The sequence below is a fragment of the Polypterus senegalus genome, chromosome 8 (genome assembly GCF_016835505.1).
Source record: "Polypterus senegalus isolate Bchr_013 chromosome 8, ASM1683550v1, whole genome shotgun sequence".
NCBI classification, from domain to species: Eukaryota; Metazoa; Chordata; class Cladistia; order Polypteriformes; family Polypteridae; genus Polypterus; species Polypterus senegalus.
The window spans coordinates 139,361,935-139,389,696 of NC_053161.1; the positions used below are offsets into that span (position 1 = coordinate 139,361,935).

Consider the following 27,762-nt stretch of genomic DNA (forward strand, 5'->3'; position numbering starts at 1 on the left):
AATATTTGAAATATTTAAGAATAAGGCAAATGGGAAAAATTAGGACAAATAATAAGCTAAAATTCTTTCAGATAAATGCAGTGTCACGGTTCACTATGCTTCAACCTCTGGGAGGGCAGAAATAAAACACCGAATTGTCTTTAAGAACTGCAGATGCCTTTAAATCTGTCTTTCTACTTTAGCAAGGAGCTGGAAGCACAACACTCCATGATCACTTTTTAACTCTTTTATTTCAAAAATCTGGCAGTGCAGATAGTGCCTTCTTTGAAGTGGCATCCCTGATGATGTGACTGCACATTAGAAAACCAAAAAAGGAAGCTCTGCAATTTGATAATGATCAGGAATAATGATTGGTTTTATCTCATCTTATTCAATGTCTGTATCACTGATGTTGCCTATAATTAGACCACCATCTTAGATGAAAGAATTAAACGTTTCAAGAAGAGTGCCTTTTAAGATGCCTTTTTTTCCTCTGATCCATTGGATCTTTTTACTGAAGATTTCTCCTTGCATTCTTCAGTTGATGACAACTTTGTGTGGATGTCTATTGTACCTGATTTTCTACAGAGCTGCCATCATTTGTAATGTCAAGGACAACTATCTGTCTTCTTCTGGAACTGGCAGGCAAAGTGGACAATGCATGATATAATATGAATTAAAGATTTCCACCTGAAGAAACTATCAAAGCATTGGGATCCAAGTTGATTTTCTTTTTGTGAGTGTGTTACAAGTCAAACACCTACCTAGACAACAATCTTAACTGGAATACAAATACAAAAAAATTATTATCTAAATGCAACCAGCTCTTATTTCTCCTCCATAAACTCAAACTATTTAAAGTAGGCAAGGACCTCATGTTGTCTTTCTATCGTAGTCTGATCCACTCTGTGATCACTTTGATTAGTTTCATTGTCTGGTTTAATAGTCTGACAAACCAAAACTCAAAAAAGCTCCAGCAGATTACGAAGATGTAGATGATTTGACTAGTGTGTGTCAGAGGGCAATGTTAAAGAACCTGGAAATCATCTCAACTGATGACAGTCATCCATTACATGTAGAACTAAAGTTCAGTAAATCAGGAAGGACAGTCGCTTTGAAAACCCACACAAATCGCTCCAGAAACTCCTTTCTTCTTAGTGCCATACAACTTTTCAATAAGAAATATCGGCGATAATGATTAAGGTTTTAATATATATCCTGTAACCTTTTTTTTTTGGTGCAAATATGTATTATCTAACTGCCTTACCTTAACCTTTCTTGTTTCTATTTGTCTGTTTTATTTTATTTCATTCTGTCTGTTATTAGATGTAACTGAGAAGGCAAATTTCATGTTTTCTTATGTAAACATGACTAAATAAAGAAACGTTAAACATTAAACGTACATCTTGTGCTTGGTTAATGAGCTCATATGTTGTGGTATCATCAGCAAACTGCTGTGAACTGTTTTGTATCTTTGTGGTGTGCTGCCATGACTGATCCCTTATTACGACCTTTTGGATTATTCTCAGTGGGCACATAATAACATTAATTTGGAAAAAAAATATCTTGTTTTCATGTTGAAGTATGTTACTGACAAAAGACATTCAATCTTTGTGGTTTCATTGAAGATGTCCATTTAAGTCAAAGGGCCTTCTGAGGTGGTCCTAATCAAATCCTCCAATGCTGAGGCATTAGGTGAATTGTGAAGCTTTGACTTTACTTTGACATTACTGTTTGGTGCAGGAAAGCCTCATTCACATTGTGCAAATGATATGAGTAGCATAAGCATTACCTCAAGTAAACATGGAAGCGTTTGAGGCCACTCAGGCCCTTTCTTCAGGCAAAGAAGAGGCCTGAGTTTGCCTCAAAAGCTTGCATATTGTAATCTTTTTAGTTAACCAATAAAAGGTGTTGTTTTGCTTGACTCACTACATCCGTAATGGCCAACAACACCCTAGTACTCAAGTAAATACAAAACATTTCTTAAATCTGTACAGTAAGGCTCTTTTGTGAAGATGACCTCACATAAAAAACAATAAGACAGGTTGGCAAGCTCTCCTTTGATGAGCATTCTAAGTAATATACACTTAACCTGCACAAACTTTACAGCACAATAGTTAAAAGAAAGTACATGTTCTCCTATCGCTCCCCTTAAAAGTACACCTTCTTCATGTGATGCGCTTGTATTAATGCTGGCTCTGTGTGACCCTATGTACAGATTTTATCTAACCAGGAGTGATGCTGATTTAGATTGTTAAAATTAAATTATTTTGTGTTTAGTATTACCTTAACAAGGCCATGTTTAAGCTCGTCTAACCTTACAGTAGCGCTCACAGCTACACCAGAAGAAATATGACTGCAGTATACATTATCTCTTCCAGGTACACCAGTTCTACAGTCTATAATGACTAAGATGTAGTTTTCCTTTGCAGTCCCACACAGTGTTTGTGCTTTAAGTTCAACCACTAAGCATTCAATAAATTCAGCACATGATATGTCTTTTTCATACGCCTTCTATACATCCATTCCAGGTTTACAATATATATTTTGTGAATGACAATTCCTAGCTCGTGATCGCATAGGCTGCATTACATTTTATTTTCAGTTCTTTAATAAAGTCCTTCTCATCAGTTTCTTACAGGCACTAGACATGATTCGAGCTAAAGGTGTCTCCTTTGGGGCACACTTCCTGTTCATACCCTCTGTGTGTCTGCATGTCTGCGTGCATGAGTGTGTGTGTGTTTGTTAAAGTGAGACTTTCTGCCTTGAAAAGCTAGGTTCTTCCTTCAGTTTCATGACTGGCAACAAAGAAGTCACAATACGTCAATTTTTAAGTTTTTCACACTTAAGTCAAGAACATTTCTGAAGCCATAAACTCTTTTGAATTAATCACTCAGTTTAGATGGTGATTCAGATACACTGTTGTCCACACTCACATTAAACTCGCTATGTGATTTCTGAGATCAATTACAGTAGCCAAACTGCCACTGGGGATTCACCAGACCCTGTAATTTTACATTTTACCATTATTAACAGATGAAATAGCACCAGAATGCTTTGTAGAAGCCTGTATTACAGTATATAATGACAATCCTCCATGTTTACTTATTTTTCTCATATGAGGACTCACACATTCTGCAATAAAGGACCCCTTCACCATTAAAAAAACATTATTATATCACCATTTATTTTTTAAAACCCACAAGAACAGAGAAAATAATTAGAAAAAACAAAAAAAATTACAAAAGTACTCACTATGAAGTTTCTTCCATGTTAATACTCAATACTGATCTAGAGGGCCGATCCTCTGCTTGAAATAAATAGGCTGAGGGAGGTCCTCCTACTGAATGCAATGGTGGCCCCTGAAACTCTGCATAAAGGGGAAGGGGCACATGACTAAACACACTAACACAAAAAAGTACATAATATACACAAAATGATATTCAAAACATAACATTCAAAAGGCCAAAAAAACATAATATATAAAATAAAAATATATAAAGAACAATAAAAAATCACAATACGTTAAATTAATTTTAGGCCAGGATTAAAAGCCCAAGTTAAAACATAACAGCTACATGCTTGTGGAAGCTTCAGTATAATAACCTACCCTGTACTGCATGCTAAGCGTTGTTTATTGTCTTTCCAAAGAAAGAAAATACCCTTTGGTCTTATGGACATATTTCAATATTAAATAATCATGAGGTTTTTGGTAAACTTTTAGTGAATTGAATAGAGAAAGTTCTTCCTTCATTAATATCACAAGCTTAAGCTAGTTATATTAAAGATACAGTTCACATCTACTATCAAAATTTCCCATGAATGTTTGATGCCTGCGGTGGGCTGGCGCCCTGTCAATGGTTTGTTTTCTGCCTTGTGCCCTGTGTTGGCTACGATTGGCTCCAGCAGACCCCCGTGACCCTTAAGATATAGCGGGTTGGTTAATGGATGGATGGATGTTTGATGTATTATATACTCCTTCAGTGTTTGAGTTTTCAGCAGTCTTTGTGTCTCTGAATGCAGAAAAAGAGTTTGAAAGAATGGAAAGGGAATGTCTTTTTATTGTAATGTGAAACTTTGGGTTTTGGTCAGTTTTTGTTCTTAGATCAATCAATTATACTGTAGCCGAGTGTGAAACCACATAGTCATGTCCAATATAAGCTATGGTTTTTACAAATGCTATTAAAGTGTTTGGTTATCCACTATTGGTGAAAGTCTTTGGAGTTACAAATTCATCAAGTGAAGGAGAAATATCCAAATAGACAGAGAATTCTGTGCCTGTTGTGCAATTAAAGGTGCATTTCCCCAAAGATGGCAAAGCCCAAGAAGAACTTTGCCTTCTGGAACATTCTCTCAACTGATAGGTCTTACACAGTTTCTTTCAAAGAGGTAGAACAAACCTTTGTGATGGAGCTCTGATAACAGCTCGTAGAAACAGACTGGAGTTAAGCAGCTACACATTTGTAAATCTGTTGTTAAAGGAAACAGAAAATATTTTCTGCAATGTTTGTTAAATTATTAGCACACAGAGATGCACAAAACAGGTTGAACTTATCTTATCTGCAGTAGGCCATAATATATTAAACCAAATTAGAAAAATGACACCTGCAAGGCAAAATTATGTTTAAACAGTGACCCTGTAGTTTATTAGCACAGAGATAAAATGACCAAATAATTTTGGATAGCAAATGTATTTCCATTTGTTTACAATGACATACACATAATTTTACAGAAAAACTGGTAGCAACGCTGTTATTGTACAGAGTACTCATTTAACACAATGAAAGTCATTTTTAAAGGCTGCTGAATGACTTTGCTAATATCAGTAATACATGACATAACTACGAGTAAACCTTGCAATCCATAATAAGTATTCAAGGCACTTTTAAATGATTTATCAAATACATAATTTTAGGCAAAGAGGCACACCTGATTGGTTTAGAACTACTCGGCAAGCACATCAGAGTATGGTACACAAAAATCTGAAATTGAATCGCTGTAATTTGTAATACTCTTATATATTAAAATGTAAAAAAAAAATTCTACACAATCACTGGGCCTCATCAGTCGTTTATGATAGCCTCATAAGCTACATGTTGCTATACATTCTAGCTGGTGCTATATAGCTAAACCATTTGTTCATTAGAGTGATATTTACATACTGTTATTGAATATTACCTAATAATTTCTCAAGACTTTGTGACGCACTGGGGATCATCACAGAATATGTTAGAGAAAATTTCAAACAAGCCCTAGTGATTAAACGAGTGTATGCTAATGACAGCATTCAACGTCCACTACTGAACCTGACATGGCAGGATATCAGTGACCTGGAAGCGGTCAACAGTGCACTCAAACCCCTTGCTGAATTTTGCTTAAATAGATATCTGTAAATGTGCTCAATGAAATCAGAAATGGTCTGTTCATGTTTAGGGACTGTATAGAACATGGTATTAAAAATGATTCATCATGTCATCATTTTGTCTTCTCTTACAACTTTGTGACATTACTAACTGACTGATTAAAACTCACATGTGATCAGTCATATCACAGCTCGCTTAAAGCACACATGAATCTACTTCTGAAGCAGCTCTGCAATGGGATAAAAGTTGCAACAGCAAAACCCTTTGTTTGTTTTGGATTTTTTTTAATAATAACTAGGGGGCTCCACCCCCAGCCCGCTTCGCTCACCCAGTCCCATGTTTGGTTTACCGGATATACAATACAATACAATTTATTTTTTGTATAGCCCAGAAACACACAAGAAGTGCTGCAATGGGCTTTAACAAGCCCTGCCTCTTGACAGCCCCCCAGCCTTGACCCTCTAAGAAGACCAGAAAAAAACTCCCAAAATAAACCCCTTGTAGGCAAAAAATCAAAGAAACCTTGGGAAAGGCAGTTCGAAGAGAGAACACTTTCCAGGTAGGTTGGGCGTGCAGTGGGTGTCAATACAATACAATACACAGAACAGAAGAAATCCTCAATACAGTATAAAAATAAAAATTATAGAAGTACGGAGTAGAGTTTCACATTAGATGATATCACATAATATGATCTGGATTTGTTTTAAGTCCTGGAGACTTTATTCATCAAGCTGCCAATCCCATTTGGCCATTCCACATCTGAAATAGTGCTAATCCGATGAAAGGACCCCTCTTTCCCACGATTGCTGCGATCCTCCATTAGGGATTACTTTACCTTTGGCAGGCAATATACAATTTAAAGAGATTATTTTCTTGGGAATTGTTACATATGCATTATTTTCACTTTTACTTTAAAAACTTTTGTAAAAACAATACTTGTCCTTTATTTCCATCCCCATGCGTGGTTACATCTCTTTCTTGCCAGATGTATAATGCTGCTCTTGTTGTGAAGGGTATGGGTCGGCTGAACGCACACTAAGGATATGTGCTTAGTGCTTACAAGCTGCCTGTTCTGTTTGTCGCATGTCGTTGTTTTAAGAGCTGGAAACACATGATGCTTGTCTGCCAAAAGCAGTCTAACAACTGCTAGGTTAGATGTCTGTGGACTTGTTTTAAATGATGGCTCACTGCCTGATCTTGTGTGACACTGTAAAAACAATACTTGTCCTTTATTTCCGGCCACGGTTAAATTGTTTCTTGCAGGATGTATAATGCTGCTCGCGTTGTGAAGGGGTTCAGCTAGCACTGCTGTCACTTCGCCCTTTGATCTTTTTAAAGCATGTACAGCCGCTGTCCATTTTGCTACTTTGTGTCTCTGCTGCTCACGTTGTGATCGCTTCTCCATGATCATAAATATACACTTGACCGAATTGTGTTTTCTTTGAAATTAAACTTGTCGTTGCTTTAACTGTTGCGGGTCCACAGATTCTCATAGCGTATGTTCTATTATTGTGTAAATCTACGTTTTGTGCATTGAATGATGCGAATGTGAAGAGACTTTGTTTTCTGCTCTTTTCCTTTTATTTCTGACCTCGCTTTGTCCTGCTATTTTTTCAATTACACCTGGTCCTGATGATTAATTTCCTTTTTTTTGCGCTAATGCAATCTTTTATTTGTCGATGTTTCATTTATAACGTATTGTCCTTTATATGTTTTATATGCACTGAGACATCTGTATCTGTGTGTGCTGCTTCCCTTTACACTACTGATTTTTTTTTTGCCCATTCTCTTTCGTCTCGTGGTTCTTTTATTTGTCTTTTGTGATCTTAACAGGATCTTATTCCTCAGGATTTTTTTTATAATAGATAATAAAATGAAGAAGCATCATTTCCACCAACATGCTCTGAAAATCTTCTCACTTCAACACAAAGCACTTCCAGACATGACCTCTCTTGCTTTTCTTATAGACATGCATTGATGTGGTGTTATATTATCAACACTGTCAGCCATTTTCATATTAGGTTTTTACTCATATTATTCTTGTGTATTTTTGTGGCTCCCTGAGTTATTTGTCTACTGGCAGTGACATGTGTGTGCAGTACAGGCTTTTACTTGCTACTACTGATACTGTAAAAAAGTTTATTGTTACGTTTCTGGAACTTCGGCATTAACTTGTTGCCGAAGTATTGGTTCTTGTGACATCTCTAGAGTCAACATTACTTACACCTCTCAATTTTTCTGGATGACATTGCAAACAAAAATGAAAGAAATTCATACTTTTTGAAACATGTTAGAGAGCGGATTCTTAAAAATGTGTTCAGCACTGTTGCCTTTATAGTCATATGATATGAGTGTCTCAGATTCACAAATACTCTTATGTTTAGTGACTGTATCTGCAATTGATTACAATATTTATTTCCTGTTTAGGGCAGTTTGTAGCTTGAAAATCTTAATCACTGACAGTGTAGGAGTACTAAATTGGATGCAGTAATTTGGACATTTTGAGATTAGTACATTGCAGCAGTTATAATTGTAATCATGATGAATATACAATTGTGCAACCCTACCTAAAAGGTTATATGTGTAATAAAAAATCAGCAAAAACCCTGGCAACAACTTTTAAGAAATTAGATTTGCAAAGTGCTTATAGTCTAATGCATAAGAATGACAACGATGAATGGAAAACTAATTTAATGTCAAGGTCTTCCCCAGGGTTCTATTCCTGGTCCCTTTCTTTTGTTACTTATTTTGTTCATTTTGTTATTATCTGTTAATTATTTTCTAACATCTGTTCATGTTAATAGTCTTGTTAATTTACTATATTTGATGGATTGTTTGGTCTTTGTTGCTTTTTAATTTTTTTTGTTTTAATTGCAATTATATTCATTGCCTTTGTATTTTTGTTAGTTTGTATGTTGTTTATTTCTAGACCCAGTAGGCCTCAGGCAAACTGCTGATGCATTAGTTTCTACTTCTGTTGATTTGTAATTTGGGATTTGACTAATTTTTTTAACCACTTGCTTTTGTTTGTTAGATGAAGTATTTTGGATTTTGGAAAATATTTGCTGTAATAATTTTTACGTTTAATACTAGATCTTCTTTTGTGTTCTATGTTTTGTACTTTTGAGATTCATTATGAATTTATGGATTTTTTTTATGCTTTTTGAATTTTGTTTATTCTTTTATTATTTTAGCTTTGTTTAGTTTATATAGTTTGTTGTTTGTGGACAATTAGTTTACAGTTCAATCCCACCATTTTGGTGTGTAGGTTCCAGACATTTCTGAAAGTATTGAGGATATTTGTTTTATTTTTGTTAGATGTGGATCACAACACTTAATATGTCATCATGTGATATTAGCTTGCCAATGCTCTGGTAGGTTTCCAATCATTTGTTAATGATATCTTTCAACATATTTTAAAAGTATTTGTTATGATGATATTAACCTTTTTTTGCCTGATATGAAGAGAAATATTTACCATGACCATGAGGCTCATTCCTATTTGAGGTTAAACCATTTATTTGTTTATCTAAAACAATGTGAATTTCATCAGTCATGTTTTACTTTTGGGTTATTAAATTTATCATTAATGATTAAGTATAGACATGGCTAAACTACAAGCAATTTGGAGTTGGTTAGGGTATAATTTGATAATGAGCAGAAAATTCATTAGAAATAGTTTGGACCAGTTAAATGGAGGATATGTTCACTTGAGGTCTGGTCGCAACTGCCAGGTTGCTCTTTTTGCAATTTAAACTATAAGTAGACATGTCTAGTGTCTATATGAAGGGAATGTTAGTGTCTAGATGCAGGGACACTGCAACCATGTTCATTCTTTAACAAGAAACAAAATGCTAATGAACAAAACTACTGTGTCGATTACAGTAGCATAGCTAGCTTGCTGAAGGCCCCTGTGCAGCGCCCTTGGCCCCTCCTGTCTGCCATAAATATTAGTAATTTATTTGCAACTTGATCCTAAGGACCGGCTGGGCAGTGGCGTCCACGACCACAACACTATCAGATCACATGCTGGTGACAAACAAACTGGGTCTAAATGGAATTTGTAATAACTTTTTAAACTTTATTATATATTATTATTATATATATATTTATTATATATATATTATTTTACTATATTACAGCAGTTGTAAGTTAGCAAAAATAAAATATATTGTGGGAATGGAATGTGGGAGGTGTGGGTAGTAGTAGTAGTAGTAGTAGTAGCACATAAATATATGTAAGATGTGGACCCGCTTATTTTTCCAAGAAAACTTTGTGAAGGAAGATGATTAGAATGTAACGTAAGCTAGAAAGTAGAAACTGTTCTGTGCTATAAAATGAGCCCATTTCAATATGTAACAAATTAAAATGACAACACCTGCTGACAGGATACTACTACACAATTAACCTGTTTTACACAAGTTGGGAGAAAATGGACATCATAAAGTGAGGTGTCAATGGTTCCAAGAAATTTGCCTTGTTGGTAGGAAATTGCTTGGTCATATATATTGCTTGCTTGTCTTTAGTGGTTTCTCCATTTTTAACAGTTTTAGCAGACAGCACATGATCTAAAGTCATTGTACCGCTACTTCAAGACTCGATAATTGCAACCATTTCACTCACTGCATTGTTCGCATAACCTGCTTGTGACCGTCACAACAATTCACCAGCATCAGCATTCTCATTTACTACCGCTGGCCCTTGCTCAATTTTGATTAAGGTAGAAATCTAGGTACGTTTACCATTTTTCAATTCCTGTTGCACGCATGCCTTTACATTTAGCAGCACCACTCTTATAATGTTTGATGGATCTGCTGCTACTGGCCAACATGGCGTCGTATGGCAGGAGTATAAAAATCGCCAAATTTCAAAACATCTTCCTTTCATGTCCGCTATGGCACGCCAAAGGTTACCAAATTTGGGAATGTGCACTTCTCTGTAAGGTGGACTAGGATGTGTTGTGCCTCTGATTAGGCTCCTAAATTTTAAATCTGTGTAAACTGTAGGCCTGCTGAATAAAAATCATCATGAAGTGGATTGGACTTGCCTGGTGATCGTGCCAGTATGTCACTGAAACTGTGAGTTAATTACGCAATGTGATTTAAGCTATTTAATTTAAAAAAAAAACACCTATACAGCCCTGAGTGGCCCCCCCCCCAAGCTTGTAGGCCCTTGTGCTTTGCACAATCTGCACAATCCATTTGCTACGCAACAGGTTGATTATCAACAATTATTAGTGATAAATCTGGCTCTGGAGGAATGAAGACATTGGTTGGAGTTTGCAAATTACCCTTTTGGATATTCACTGAGTACATTATAAATGACAGCAAAATGACTTAATGGCTGACAAGCAAAGTGGGCCTTTTTCAGTCATTTTAATATATTATTATTTTCTTTTTGTCCAGGAAATAAGATTGTTGAATCTTGGACCTTTTCCCACCAGTTTGATTAAAGTGAAATTGACAGAGGGCCAGAGCCCATTAACCAGGTGAAATCCTTAAATACAGTAATCCCTCCTCGATCGCGGGGGTTGCGTTCCAGAACCCCCCACGATAGGTGAAAATCCGCAAAGTAGAAACCATATGTTTGTATGGTTATTTTTATATATTTTAAGCTCTTAGAAACTCTCCCGCACTGTTTATAAATATTCTCCGCACAGTTATACAGTAAACCCTTGTTTATAGCGGTTGATCCGCTCCAGACAGATAAATGAATTTCCAAGAAGTAGGATTCTTTATTTATAAATCTAATATTTTTGCAGTTAGAGCATTGAAAACCTGTTTACGACCTTCTAAATACATTTTGTAACATTATTAGAACCCTCTAGACATGAAATAACACCCTTTAGTCAAAAGTTTAAACTGTGCTCCATGACAAGACAGAGATGACAGTTCTTTCTCACAATTAAAAGAATGCAAACAGATCTTCCTCTTCAAGGTACCCGTCAGGAGCGGAGAATGTCAGATAGTGAGAGTAAAGTAAACAATCAAAAATCAATAGGGCTGTTGCGCTTTTAAGTATGCAAGCACCGCGATAAAGCGGCGCAATGAAGGGATTAATGTGAAGGTAGCCTTTCAGCATTTTTTTTACAGGCGCCGTCCGTATCTTCTAAGCAAACAGCCTCTGTGCAAACAGCCCCTCTGCTCACACCCCCTCCGTCAGGAGCAGATAATGGGGCCAATCATACGCCTCCCTGATGGTATTGCATGATGGATAAGTATCTGCCTGTATTTCTCAGAGACAGTGAGAGAGACAGAGAAAAGCAAACAATGAAAAATCAATATGGGCTGTTAGAGCTTTTAAGTGTGCGAAGCAGCGCGTGGGAAGCATATCGTATATCATTGAGGAGTTTTATTTAATACGTAATACGTGCTCTGATTGGGTAGCTTCTCAGCCATCTGCCAATAGCGTCCCTTGTATGAAATCAACTGGGCAAACAAACTGAGGAAGCATGTACCATAAATTAAAAGACACATTGTCCGCAGAAATCCACGAACCAGCGAAAAATCCGTGATATATATTTAGATATGCTTACATTTAAAATCCGCGATGGAGTGAAGCCGCGAAAGTCGAAGCGCGATATAGCGAGGGATCACTGTAATTGCTCAACAGGTCTTCTTCAGCTGTTGCCAAAACTACATAGACCATGAAAGCATCCCTCTTTCTTTCTTATTGGTACTATAGATTTTCAAAAGAAGCCTTTTTATATTGTTAGAGAAATTACTCTCCATTCAAGAAATGGGTAAAACATTCATAACTGCATGGTACATGATGTCTGATCATGAAGCCTTGATTTATTTTATATTTTTTCTTTGCCTAAAGTTAGGAATAAAACTTAATTCAACACCTGGTTATCATACAGTGACTAAAGAGTAAAAGGAGTAATCCAAGAATTAGAAAAAATGTTAACAGATATTTAAAAAATATTAATAAGTGTTGAGATTCCCAGAACACAGCAAAGGCAAGGCCTTTGATATAGAATGTTAAACAGGACAGCATCCAACCAAGCCTACCCAGTAAAAGATAGCCTTCTAGTACCCCAAGGAAACACCTTTTAAGAAATGGCTTTGGCCTACACCTGGCTAAATGTCACTTTGCCCTCAAAATATTGAAGAATATGAGGATTGTCCCAAAAAATACTCAAAGTGCCACACAAAGGAGAGAATAGCCGTCAACCCCTGGTTTGTAATGAGCATGGCAAAATTGAATCTTTATAAGTAGAAAACTTTATTTACAATAATAGAAAAAGTTTGCAAAACGAGTAAACCCGAGAGCAAAAAGAGCATAATACTGACAGGAAAGACAAAACCACCTTGGCCAGAGCATATAAACTTTAACAGACTGCAATTTATTTGCTGGCGGTAATTCCTTAGAGGGTTGCCCTACCTTTTTGGAGAACCACCCACAAAACCCAAGGAGCATAATAGAACATAACTGCACACATAGAAACTAAATTAACATTAAATAGATTAGAAAAAATGATAAATATCAATAATAAGATAACAATAAAATTTAAAATGTGCCAAAATCAACATAAAAAAATGTAAACCTAAACCAGTGATAGATCCCTAATTTAAATATAACATCAAGGGCTACGGAAGTCTTACATTTTCAATGTGTCTGTAGTTATGAACCGCATAGCATCTACAGTACCTAGTGCTTCTGATTATGCTATTACATTATAGAATGTGGGGCCAAGTTTAAGAGAACAAAACAAAGATCTGCACCTTCTGCAAAAAATATCTGCTGACTTGCATGCAAACGAAAGTTCCTAGTTATAGATATAAACAGAAAGTGCCTCTTAGCAAAGGACTTCTGGTTTAGGGTTCCTTACCACAAATCGGTTTATAGGTATATTGGTCCTTTAAAATCATTAAGTATAGTGAACAGTTACCTTTTAGTTCTGATTACCAGTTAATTATAAGATCCATGTTCGGGGTGTGCAAATTGTAAATGCATATGGTAGTCTGTAGGGCTACCAGTTTGCAAACATGGTGGCCATGGAATGCTTCTTGGTAGCCCAGCTTTATATGTATATGTCAATTGAAGAGAGTTACCCGCTGTCTCAGTGTACATCTTTGTTTCCAAGTTGTTCATTTCATATAATCACTCAGCATTATTGTTCATCAGCATTTGTTAGATCTTGCAGGCTTTCTAGTATAGTGAATTGTTTAATATAGTGAACTATCTAATATCACTGTGCTTCCTCATCTTTTAAACCCTAAAATGAGTTTTGCCTGCATGCTCTCTGCATACAGCAGAGTATATTTTCTTACTTGGTCATGATGCTTCCCCTCCCTCATTCAGTCAATGCTACTCTGTATTTAATCTGCTCTAAAAGGTTTTCCAGTTTAAAACGTTTCAAAAGTTATTCTCCATTTTTTCTGTCATAATGCAGCATTGTAATTATGAGTTCTTTCACTTGTAACTGGATTTTAAGCAGCAGTGGAATGGCCCTCCTTCTCCTCACCTTTTATTTCTTTTTAAGTCCAAAGTATGCATTAATTATTACCTTATTTATATTGCGGTAAATGATGAGAGGCGCAGTTAACTTTTGTCACATTTGCTATATTCCGTTATATTGCTTACTAGTGGGAGTCTGCATGTTAAACAGTGATTACGTCAGTCCGACGAGCTATAAAACGCTGTCTTCGTAATGCGGCAGCCAAATTAAGATTGAACTTGAAGAACTGGGTCTTTTGTTTTTATCAAATTGTTTATGATGAGCAAAATATTGCTTGGACCAAAGATCCTGATGCTTCTTGGACTCCTTTGGTACTGTGTCCCTCTGGAAAATCCTCGGGTACTGTTGGTTTGACTTTGTGTCGAATGAGTGGTTGCTCATGGCGTCTTGAATGAGGCACATTACCTGCATTGTGAGGGAGCGTCAGTTACGGCAATACGGCCATGTGGCGCGTTTCCCCGAGGGTGATCCAGCTCATAAGATCCTCATTTTTGGGGACCAGGCCAAGGGTTTCACCAAAGTAACACTTGGCTGCGGCAGATAGAGGGTCATTTCCGGAGGGTGGGAGTGGACTGCGTGTCTGCCTGGGGGGTTGCCAACCAGGATCCTGAGTTGTTTCATCATGTAGTGGGTGCAGCAATGCATTGTACCAGTGCATGCTCTACAACTTGACTTGACTTGACCAAAGATCTGAAACATCCTGTAGTCCACTGGGCTTTGTAAGTCTGCAGTTTGGTTGTCCAGAATTAAAAACTAGTAGTCCCGGATATCTGGGATGTTGATTTGTGCACCCCTGATGTTTCATTTTGTGTTTTCTAGTTGAAGTTCATGTGCTCAAATACTTATTCTTCTTCTGCTATCACTCCTACTTTTATTACAAACAATGTTAAAGTACAGCACAAAATTCATCTTGGTTATTGTCTGCAATTTGCAGCCCGTGTTTACCATTATTGACATGAACACTACACTTGGGATCAGGCCAAAGATGTAAATGTTCTCAGGTTACTATAGCAGGTTCATTTGAGACTATTGTTTAAGCCTAATGAGCAATTTCTGTGTCATTGCATTAGAAGAGGTGCTTTTTCAGTATTAAAAAAATGCTCAGTTTTTGTGTTATTTTTAGCTTATTACTTTTGATTTTCATTGGTGCCATTATGTGTTGTGTTTGCCTCCCCAAGCAAATAATGCATGTGCTGTTTTGTATATGACATCATGATGATCACATTATAAGAGATAGCTGTGCACTGAGAATTTCAACTGAACTTTCATGTAATGTAGATTGGTCTCTGTCTGAATTGGTCCAGTTTACGAATTGGTGTGTGTTAGTGTACCCACCCGGGACTGAGTTATTGGTTATTTTTAGCAGAAAGGCTGTAGCTTCATGTAATATTGTGGTGGAAAAAATCCACAAATGGATAGAAAGATTAATCAAATGAAGAAGAACAAACTCCAATCATAACATCGAGAAGCATGCATCATGTAAAACCTTTAGTCTGCTGCCAGTGTACCCTGCTTAGGTTCAACTATTTCCATCTTGCAGTCAACATGTATTGTTTCCATTCCAAAACAAATTAATAAATTACAAAATAAGTCCAATGTTTTGTTTGTTGAACTCACTCATCACACCTCTTTCACTGTGTCATGTTCTGTGCCAAATGTACATAATTTCTTCCTCACATATTTTTGATTCTGTGTCTTTACGTCATTGGAACAGTGTATCCTACTGACATACTTTCTATGTGGTGTTCCTGGTGAGGTCATGGTAGCAATATGTTCACCCTATCCTCAGCACCAGATTTTCCTGGGGAATTCCCAGATATCCCTGGGCCAGTTTAAGGACATAACCCACTACCATGGGAAATGCCAAACAGACAAACAAATATATTTGTCTTAACCAAGTTGATTGGCTCTTCTTGATCTGAAAGCAGAAGTTTTACTCTGACGTTGTACTATATTGCTGAGCTCCTCGTCCTGCCGTAAACAGTGAACTGATCGAGAATGTTTTGGTTCCTTGTATGTGAGATATTATTCATTCAGCTGATGCCAAGAGTTTATGAGCATAGGTGAGAATGGTTGCAGTATATAGACTAGCCTGTAAATGAAAAGCTTTGTCAAGGTGTTTTGCTCCGCTACAATGGACACAAACTGTTACCACTGCACTAATTTGTTGGTTAACCTCATGGTCACTTCCATCCTTACTCGTGAACAGGATCCTAGGATACTTTTGTTATATGTGCTTTATATTATATGAAAAATAACAGAAATACTTAATATTTTGTTGAACCCTTCAAAAACATGATATTTTTATTAGTCATATCGATATATATATCTTTAGATATTATCGTAATAACTCAAGTTTTTTAAACAACCAAAATGTTCTAATGCTCTGTACCTCTAACAATTGTAAAGGACGGCACATGTGGACTGCCATCCCAACCATGATTGAACTAGTATCCTTACCTGGCCAGGAGACCAGTGCAATGGAAGGAACTTGGGAGCTGAGTACTGCTGAACATTTTCTGCACCAATACACCAGATGGCAATAATCTTGGGTTGGGAATCCCACACAGACACCCACAGGGCATACTGGGATCTGTACTCCTTTGGAGGTAGCCCTATTGGGTTTTGTGCGGCCTGCCAGGGAGAACTGCTGGAATTCATAGTACATACTTTCTAGGACTTCAGGCCCTAGCACCTGAAGTACTCCTGGATCTTGTGTAAAAGGAGCTGCCCGATCTCAGCCAGGCGTGTCAGAGTTGGGTGCAAGAGGACGAAGCTTGCCTGGAGGAGTGAAAGAATTGAGAAACCAATTGTAAGGCATTTGGATGCCAATAAACCCTTTTATTATATTGGGACTTCTGTCTGTGCAATTGTGTCGGGGTATGGAGTCACACAATTTACTTTCACGTATGGCTTATTTCAGCTACTTTTAAATATACCTATTTCCTTAAATTTTGTACTGCACTGCCCACTGCCTTTCCAAAAGTACTCATAAAATTTTAAGCCAGCATATTTTATAGTTTCCAACTTCAAACTAAAACTCTAACAGTTTATTTTGGCTTGTAAGTATATAAGGTCCTTTTCTTCTCTGCTTTTATGGCTTGCTGTACTAACAAGAATCATGATGAATAAGGTTTAGTTAGTCAGACCACGACAAGGTGAGAACAGTGAATGAAGTAAAAGAGCAGACAAGAGGCAGGCAGATCGATATTAGACTTGTTTTATTAAGTTGGAAGTACCCAATGAACAGTGGCAGGGTACAGTTTTTATCATTCAGAGTTAAAAGCCAGTTGAAACCTATGGAAATGCAGGATCATGACAGTCTCAAGTAAAAAAAAATATGTTGTAAAGCTGTCTAGCTATAAGTTTTACTAGCAAAGATATCAAGTCAACCAAATTTAAAATTACAAAAAGACTGTGGAAGTGAAGATTTCCTTTAACAGAAAAATCTGGGTAAGAGCATGGGGCAACTGTACACACTGGCATGTTTGGCAGTGACTATCCCCTTGCCCAGTGCTTATTTTGAGCAGACATTCTTAGCCCGAAAGCAATTTAAAACTTGTGCCAGAAATTTGACTGGTAAGACTCGACTTTCAGCACTAGCTCCCATGGCGATTGGGACTTATTGTTAAAAGTGAAACACACAGTTAACCTGTAGAAAAGAGTGATTGAACTGTTCTTGATTAAAGAAAAGAGGATGGATTTTGTGTACCAAACAATCAGTATTTTTGGTGAATACAATGCATTTTATTTATACTTTTTATATTTTTGCCATTTTAATAGGTTGATATTGATGCATCTGCTGGAGGTGATGTATGTGGTGCATCTGTGGCTGCAGTGAAATGAGACTTGTTGAATTATGTTAATTGGGTTTCTTGTTTTAGTAATGGCATTCATTCTCGCTTCCTGAGATACCTATCTGTGATGCATTGCCCTGTTATATTGCATTTTTGTACAATTTTGATGGTTTCTATAGCCGTGGCATCATAATGATGTTTTAAGAGGACATGTATGATTAATTCAGGTAGGACACCCCTGAAGGCCTAGGTGTGAAATGCACATCCTGCCACTGATATATATATATATATATATATATATATATATATATATATATATATATATATATATACTGCATAATAAAATACTAAAGTAAATATTTTAGCGTCGAGCAATATGGCTGGTCAATTTGGCTTTGGTGATGCGACAATAGAGGAAGTGTTAGTGTGAAACATACAAGAAGGAGAAACAATATTGGAGATATGTAGAAAGCCATCTTCAAAGATGGCAAGTATAAAAGCAGATAGGATCTGAGAAGCAGACTTAACAGGAACACACATGAGAGATGAAGTGGCGATGAAGAAATGTTCACACACGTATGAATACCGAGGAAAGTAGCTGAAACTGCATGTAGGGCAAGAAATAAGGCCTCTGGGGGCCTGTTCTGCCATTAGGAAATTCAATGCTTCCTCCCAACAACCCATCCTTCACTCCATCCATAAGACCAAGGAAAAGAGTACATAATATTTATTGTATTATATATTTTATCCTATTGTCTTATACTTTGTGTCTGTGTATTTTATTTTTTGTAAGTTTTTTGTTTTGCTGCAGTATGCATTTTAATTTCCCTTTCGAGATTAATAAAATACATTTAATCTAATCTTAATAAAGTTTATCAAAGTGCTTTACCTAGACTTTATTACTTCTAGTTTCACATTAAAAGCAGTGACCGTTTGGCTTTTCTTGGGCTTTTCCAGCTATTTCATGATCTGTTATAGACTTGTGATAAAAGGATAATATGGGAAGAAATTAGCAACACACATGACAAGGTGAGTCCACCACAGCACATGAACACACAAGCCCACCTCACCTTACTGTGGCCTGCAGATCAGGCCCCATCCCATTTAGCAGGGTGACACTAAGACATTTTAAAAATGCAGAATTATCTGCTGTGGAAGTAGTGAGACTTGAGATTGCATGTCAGCAATATTTAGCCTTACTATCAAACATCTAACTCTACCCTGTTGCACAGACTGAAGCAAGGTATACTTGAAATGACCGCATAGATGATCAATTGTTAGCCACAGAAGTGCACATATGATTTTTCACATGTGCAACTTTTTATAAAGTTGTTCTTCTTAAAGCAGGGGAAACCTACATCTTAGGTACTACTGACTCAGTAAAGCATTGCACGTATTTGTGTGGCCTATTTTTTTTCTGGCTTAATATTGCAGTAATGCATATTTGTAGCAAAATACAGTGCATACAGTATGCATAAGTACTTTGTCATTATTGTTATATTATATTTGGGGTTCCTTTCCTAGATTAAATGTGTTTTCAATTTTATGGTTATTTTTGTTCATTTTTAATTATTTATTTCATGGTTCGTGGTATTTTTTAAAAAGTTGCTTATTATTTGTTATTTGTGTTTTATGACTTTAAATATACTGCCATTTTTCTGTGCTTTGTGGGTGAACCCATAGGAGGCAGGGTCAATTTGATGTCACTATTGCTGGGTCCCCTTTCTAGTTTTGTATTCAGTCAGAAAAGGGAGACTCAGCAGTGGAGCACTGGGTGTTTTGGAAGTCTATAAGTAATATATATATTTTTTAATTTGCTGGTTTCTAGATTTTCTTGCTCGTTTCTTAGATTTATGTTATTGGACTTGTTTACCTTTAGATTACCCTGTAGGCATTTCTTTTTTTTTTCCTCTTTTGAGCATTTCTTTCTGTTTTTGTTAATACATTCTTCATTGACAAAAGATTATTTGTGGGACTCTGTAAGCCAGAGTGTCACAGTTCTTCACCCCTGTAGCACTTTGGAGAAATATTTTTGGAAATTCCTTTATATTTTTTACTTTCAAAGCCTACTCCCCTTTTTGGGCCGAAGCCAGCAAGTAGTAGTTGGGGACTGGCTGATTTTGTGGTGAGCGACTTCTGAATAGATTAGTGTAAGGTCCTAGCTTGCTTTATGATCATTTGGAAGCCTCACAAACCCTTTTCACCATATTTGGATCTCCAGCTCACAAAACTATACAACACTGGCATTAAGATCTTGACATGTCAGTCTACTGAATATTCCAAGGATTAATTAAACAGTGGAATGATCTGTCTGTGTGCTTAAGAGATGCTGATTTGGTCTCATCTTTTAATTCCATTCAGAAGACTTTTAGCATATTGTATACTACATGGGAGTACTTTGTAAGTAAATATTACAATAACTATGATTAGTTACTAACCCTCATCTATTTTGCTCCCATCCTGTTCTACTGCTTCACTACTTCAAAGCTACATATGGAAAAGCTGACAGAAATGTTGGGAGACTAGGAATTCAAGTAGGAAATAATTTTATCTGTGTCTGCTTTATCTGCAAACTTGATACAATGCTCTAAGCCTGCACTTAGCAAACAGCACTATACAAAAATGTAACTGAACTTAATTGTTCCCAATGCTAACTTTTATTGCCTCCATCAAAAAGTACATTTACAAAATGGATGGGATGATATTCAAGTTACATTTGATATGAGACCAACTGAAAAAATATAAACATTTAAACTCTTTTGTAGTGTAATATACATTTATATTCCTTGTATGTATGCATCAAATACTTAGCCTAAGGTCAAAGTTTAAAGGTTGCGTTTATCCAAGAGTATTATTCTTCACAGGATTGTATATACATGATACTGCAGTAGTGGCTGAGACTCCTTGTGTAGTTCCTTGTAAACCCACCCCCCACCACATGACCTCTCACCCAGCTCTGCTTCTCATTTTGCATTGAGGTGTTATTCCAGCTCTGCTCCCATGAGGGCTGTTTGCTGTAGCTTGTTTGTACTGTTCAGCTGGAAACTGTGCCCTGCTAGAGCTATGAAATACCTTCACTATGGTGTTAGGCTCCATGCACCAGAGACTGCCCTTTTCCTCCCCTCAGTCTAAGCCTCTCATGAAAACTGTCTTGTTAACTGTCTTTCAGACATTGACGAATGTGATAATGACTACACTGGCGGCTGTGTTCATGAGTGTATCAACATTCCTGGCAACTACAGGTGCACTTGCTATGACGGCTTCATGCTTGCACATGATGGACATAACTGTCTGGGTATGTAATTCTGTTATTTCTTTCTTTGTTTTTTTTGCTACTGCCTGGGAGAGTTGTTTTTAAATATACATCCATTATGTTTCATTATAGACATCTTTTCTTGCCCTAACTTAATACTAGTGTATCTTAATGCTGGATCTTTTCCTTAAATATCAAATAAACCTTATAGGGATATCCCGTGGATGTTGTTTGATTTCAGGATATATTCATGTACTTTTCAAAAAAATTGTGAAATGTTAATTCAGTGATGTTTATTTAGGATGTTAGAAGACAGATTTTAGAGAATGATGAGCTGGAGCACTAGGTGCTTGGATGACACTGTGGTCTTATGACCAGCAACTTTGTGGGTATGACTTTAGTAATGTAATTTGGAGGGTTTTTTTACTTTAATATATGACACAATACTGTTCTATTCTAATTGGTATTTACGGTACTGCCCTCTGTGTTTTATGTTGTGTTACATTTAACTATTCAGATTTTATATCTTGTTGTATATTTCCATTATCTATAATCAGATCTCCAGCCAAATCATAAAAACAGATAAAATGAACAAATAACACCCGAGGGAGAATAACTCAGATCTCCAATAGCTACTCCCAAACGTAACATTCTGTTCCTGTGGTCCTGAAGCCTATGACTTGAAGTGTCACTTTTGTTTCAAATGGTCACTGATGATGATTAAACTTGTTATAAGATATCAGAGAAATTCTGGGAATGCAGAAGCCATCCTCCAATATTTTAGTATGGAAGAAAAGTCAATCCGGTAGTAACTAGGCCCACCAGTACAAATTCAGTGATAGAAATGCACTGTCAAATACCAGTGAACAATGGACGCAGCAGTACATTCTAATAGAATCATGGGGAAAGTTGAGGATTGATTCTGTAAAAATAATATTTTTCATGTGTACTTATTTTGCTGTGCTGAAACCAGCACTTCCCATTTGCATTTATTCCTTATCAGTAAGTGAACTTTCTTGGCCATACAGTTCATTTTACACACCACAGGTAATGTCAATATTACAACATAAGGGGTTCGACAAAGGGGATGTGACGGCTCAGTCTAATCAGTTCATTTGTTTAGCTAATTGCAAACTGCTAATATCTCATCCAACTATTTTTGAATACTGTCAAGGTTTATGATTCAACTGCATGACTCAGAGTTTGTTCTTCTGAGCATGTCAATGAGAGCAAGATATCCAATACTGTATGTGAGACTGAATTTGTGGTTTAGAATTGCACATGCTAACACATATCCTAAGCTGGGGCAGATATAAAGAGAAAGCCTTGTGTGTATGCCTTGTGACAGTGAGGCTCTTCTCCACCTCTCCAACCCTCAGGTACGAATCCAGACACTGGATAAAAGTCCAAGACTTTTTTATTAATTAACAATAATGTGCACAAAGCACCCTGCACACTACTCATAGATTAAATAAACAACACAATAATATTCTCTCTCCTCCTCGCCTAGACACTTTGCCCCTCTACCTCCCAGCTCAGCTCAGTGTCAGGGCTTCCCTACAATCCTTTTATACACCCTGACCCAGAAGTGTTCCTGCCCAATCAGTCCACAGATCCTTATTTCTTCCGGGTCAAGATAAACAGTCCTTTTCTTCAACCTGGGAGCACGTCGATCCTTCTTGTCACGTGACCGTGATGTACTCCCAGGTTATAGGGCACATAAGAGCCCACAAGCCCCCCTACAGCGACTCCCGGTGGCCCCCAAGGTATCCAGCAGGGCTGTGTATAAACCCTACATAGTCCATGAGACCCTGCTGGAACTCGGGGCACGATCCTGCTGTCGGGAGAGCTCCTCCTGGCTGCTTGGGGGTGAGGGCCGGAGCACAAAGCCGGCAGTCCTCCACAGCCTGAATGTTGCATGTATGCATTGTTTGCTTCCATCTCAGAATGAATCATAGACGTGGATATGGAGAAGTGCAAACATAGCTTACAGTAATTTTGGTGTGCTACTGGGGGAATGGAAGAATCCTGATACCCTTACACCTAATGCTCCCCACCTGACATAGATCTTTTGAGCAAAAGCAAATGGCCAAGAGAAAAATATGTGCCAATGCTCTAATAGCAAAGCAATATCTCACCCACAATGGATATACTGTAGGGGTATACTTTTCAGCAGTGTTAAAAAGAAAGGCCAGAGAGAATATATACAATTTGTTACATATATTTTGACATGTGATTTGTTGTTTCAACAAAGACTGCATGTAGTGTTGCAGTATTCTTCAAGACAACATGAAATTGCCAGACTCTTCTGATGAGAAAGGTTCTCCACCTCAACAAATAGAACAAAGCTTATTCTAAACTCACATGGAAAAGGTGTGTAAAATTTTAATCTTCTAGGCATGATCATGTACCCTCACAGGCTGCCAATGCTGAAGAAAAGGAAATGTTGCATGCTTCATAGAAAACCACTGAACATTTCTAGAGGAGTGTTTTGTTGAGTAATCACACAACAATCCATCCTTTGTCACACATTTTGCACTGTGGTTACTGTCAGTGTTCAGAACTCTCTATGTCTGAATTACAGAAAAAAGCCATCCCTTTTTCTATGTCATGAGCAATAGAACTTTCATCCATAGGTGCACTGAAAGTGGAGTGCTTCCTAATAATGCCAGCTGAGCTCTGTCTATATTACTCAGTCACCACCTTCATGTACAGCACTGCCTCTACTCTCCACTTGTGAATAGAGTAAATCCTGCCGACTACGCCAAATGTTTTGTGTGAAATTATACCATGCTCTAGCCCATGTTGCATGTTTTACACGGTGATAACTGCCACAAAGACCCTCAGAAGCAGAGTTGTTTTACTTTAAAGCATAGAATAACTTCATAGAATAGCTCATACACACAGGGACTACCTGAAAGCACTACAACCAAAGTGCTTTCTGGTGATGTTAGCTGAGTTCTTCCTCTCTCATACAGTCCCTGCATTTTGACTTAGGCATCCAAATATAGTAGATGAGTGAGATAAAGAGAAGAAGACATCACATTACAGTCTGCAAAGAGAGGAACTGTGCCTTTAACAAATGCACAATGTAGTATATCCTGTACCTGAATGTGTGTAAAACATCAGAAACAAGGCACAGTGAAGAATAAGGAAGCACCCATCACTAAGGAAGCAGCTGGTATGTTGCATAAAGCTAAGTACAAGTACACCTTCTGCAAAGAAGGAGAGCAGCTTGAAGTAGCTGATGCGGAGTGAGAACAAGTTTTTAGCCCAGGAGAATGGTGTTCTCAGTCAACAAGTTGAGGCCTTTCCCTCCATAAGAGTAATGGTATATCAGCTTCTCCACTGGATTTGGAAGCATGATAAGGTTAGTGTGGAGAAAAGGATCTCGCTCTTGCAGAAGCAGAGAAAGAAGCACAGTGTCTTGCAACCTTTTACTGACTGCAAACTCCTAAGTTGGGAAGAATAAACTAAGACATTATTTAGAGTCACCAGATTTATGGAAGTAAGGGGAAACAAGTAGTATCCATTACCTTGTGGGGGCCAAAAATGAATCATAATTATTAGAAACAAAACATAACATAGATTGGTAATTTGGGTATGGGAGTCTTCATGTCAATATCCCCCTGCCAACAAGCTTCCCACCCTCAAGTCAGTGGTCTTAAAAAACTAAGTTAGAGATGTCATATTTTGGCAGGGGACCTTGCCAGAAATATATAATTAAAGACTTTATGCTGTTAACATTTCAGACATGCGGAAGTCAAGGTTGTGATCCTGCATAGCATAAAATACCCCTGTCAGAATTAAACAATGGCCAGGACACAACCAATTGAGTAAGTCCAGAGGTGGAGTACAGGTGTCCCTCCTGGTAGTTGGATTTTCACAAGACAGGTCACGTTACCTGTAGGGATCAGTGAGCAAGAAAGAAAAACATGGGGCAAGGGCTGCTATGGAAGTCACTCTGAAATTTCACAGATGAGAGAGGCTGTAATCTTAGTGCTGGTACGTAAGGGTGATGAGAGGGTATGTAAGGTTTTTATGAACAATTATTTATTAAAATTTCTTTTACGGCTTTTGTTATAGCTAGAAATCTGTGGTGTAATTATATTACCACATAGTCATGATATACTGTATACCAGCTGTCAATCTTTATATTCTTGGACATTAGATTTAGACTTGTATATATCAGGTAAGTTAGAAAATTCTGCAGAGAACATAAATTAAATTGCTTCATCTTACAGTGCTTTATATATACATTGCACTTAATTCATCACAGACATACATCATTTCTGGAAAATCTTTGTACCTTTCTGTAATTACGTTAGTGTATTATTACTTTATGTTCCCATGAAGTACTTATACTTATACATTGTTGTGACCAGGGTTCTGCATTGCACAAATAAATTATGAAAGCAGTCCTTTTATACGGCACACTTGATTCCAGAGATGTAGACGCAGTTGTTTGACCATAACTTAAAAGTACAAAGGAAAGCTTAGCGAATCTTGGGCAACAAGTTGACTCATCACATTAAAAAAATTTTCATACATATCTTCTTCAGATCAGCTGCCATGCATAGGGATAATATGCTGCTGTCCATGTGGATCTAAAAGACAGAAGCACTAAAGACGGCAAAGAATTTATATTCTTCAATAATAAAAATGCTTATGAGACTTGTGCATTGATAAAAATGATCTTGCCTTTTTCTGACTTAGCTAAAGCGTCCGCTTCCCGTATCACAGCACCCAGTTGTTGCAGTGTTGCATCTTGATCCCAAGAGAATGGATACTCTCTTATTGTTTATTACCCATTAAACTGCTAATAAAAAAGCAGTGTTTAGTCGGCATTCTGTCATCAAAATGAGAATGACTTTCATGATCAACCAGTCATGCCTTCAATGCACTGTAGGAAGGCAGCAGGTTGTTTTCAAGTAACCTTTTAATTTTTTACTGCTTCATTCAGATATTCCACCAGCACTGACATTGCTACAATAACTGACTCCTTAGTTCACCCATTGGATGGGCTACCCCTAAGGTAAATAACTGAGTCATGTTTTATGTCTTTTTCAGTTAGATAGTCTTATTGTCAAGAAATTCTGTGGAATCTTGTCGTAGCAATCATAAGAATGCTGCGTGGAACATGTTAAAGTGTATAGTAATAAACTGAACATAATTTAACCCTTTACTCCATTAAAAATAATTTATTTTTGCCCTTTAACCTAGATAAAAAGCTAATAGTTGAGAAAAATCTTATTAACTCCATTGGGCCTTTTATATTATATATTGTGGGACAGGCTCTTGCTTTTCTGTGATATTTTGGCTGCTGTTTTCTTTTGGATTCCATCCAAGAAGTTCCTTGGAGGCACTGAACTCTGTCTGTGTTTGACATCTTTATAGTGGAATGACTAAGATATAACTTAAGAAAAACTATAGGGAATTGAGGCCGTAATGGTATGACTCTGAGCCCAGAGCTGCTACATTAATGGTCCTGTTTACTTACAATGGTTTCCTTTAAAATGAGGCTGAGTGATTTGTGATGTGACATTGAAAAGACAGATTTTGGCTACCTGTAATTATAATGAAAACATTTCATATTAACAATTTCTGTTCTTTTTCTATTTACATGAAAGTTTTATTGCACATTGTGATTTTACCCAGATGCTATATACTGTACTGTGACAATACTCTACACCAGTAAAAGATTAACAAAGTTACGTTCATGGGAAAAAATGTTGCATTTGAAAGCTAATACAGTTGTAAATATTTATGTAAATTAAGGGCACTATTTGGCTGGTGAAAGGAAACTATTAATTTTGAAATCAGCACATCATACAATCATTCATACTCTATATCTAATGAAAAAAGTGAATCCGTTTGACAAATAATTAGGCATAATGTACTCTACATATTGCCCTTATTCATTTGTCCAAGAAATAATTCAATCCATTTAGTCGTTGCAGTCTCAGAGTCATAAGAGCCTTAGCCTATGCTTGGAGAGGGACCTCATCACCTCAACTATTCCATGTCTTTTAACTAGTATAAGGTGACTTCAGTGGTACAAACTAAGCTAATTTGAAAATAATTACCAGAGTGGGAACAGGAAAGTGTCACATTAGTGGCTAATCATAAAAAGTGAAATTCTTAAAAAATTCTGGTATATTAACATCTGAAAAATATTTTTATACATCAATACATTTTCAGGAAATTCGAACATTATAGCACACCATTCAGCCCAATAAGTTCATATATCTTGTTCAAGTAGATTGTCCAAAAGGTCCTTAAAGTTGTGTACGCCCATTTTCATGCTCACATCGCGATGTATAAAAACTAAACTTGGCGTAAAGCCACTACATTCTCACACAAGCTCAAACCATTGCGTATGCAAGTTTTCGGCTCGGTTTTGCAAACTGGCAGCACCCAGTGACAAAGCAGTGCTACTATTCCTGTGTGGTTTCAGTTTATTTTTTAGATTCACATCCCTGAAGCGGCTTTAACAAATACACTAAAATTAACCACATATCATTTTTTAGTTTAAGGAATCTGATTGTAATCAACCTGTAACCAATGGTGCACGGAATGGCCAAACTATTTCAAATACCATAGCTGTTTTAGTGTTATTACTCTCAGTGCACTATTCCGAGTATTTTAACCCACTGTATCTGAGTGTGGAATCACAGCCGTACTGTAGCTGATCGGAAAGTTCTATGGCAGATTGTGTCAAAAGCGGAGGGAATTATCGGGATACAGCTTCTAGCACACGCTGCCTCAGCCATGCTCACAGTCTATTTGAACTTCTCCCATTTGGCAAACACTTCAGAGCCTTTCCTGTATGGACCTTCCGTTACCTTATGGATCAATTTCATCTCAAGAGCTATGAACGCACTCAATCAGTTCATCCAAGCGCTC

General features: G+C 37.1%; 1 protein-coding gene across 2 annotated transcripts in view; it reads left to right on the plus strand.

Moving 5' to 3' along the window:
• scube1 (signal peptide, CUB domain, EGF-like 1) overlaps nucleotides 1–27,762 on the plus strand; it is a 542,580-nt gene that overhangs the window by 37,093 nt on the left and 477,725 nt on the right. For both annotated transcript variants that reach the window (XM_039761828.1, XM_039761830.1), the window contains exon 3: nucleotides 20,773–20,898. In XM_039761828.1, the coding sequence (XP_039617762.1) occupies nucleotides 20,773–20,898 (126 nt within the window). The remainder of the gene's footprint in view (nucleotides 1–20,772; nucleotides 20,899–27,762) is intronic.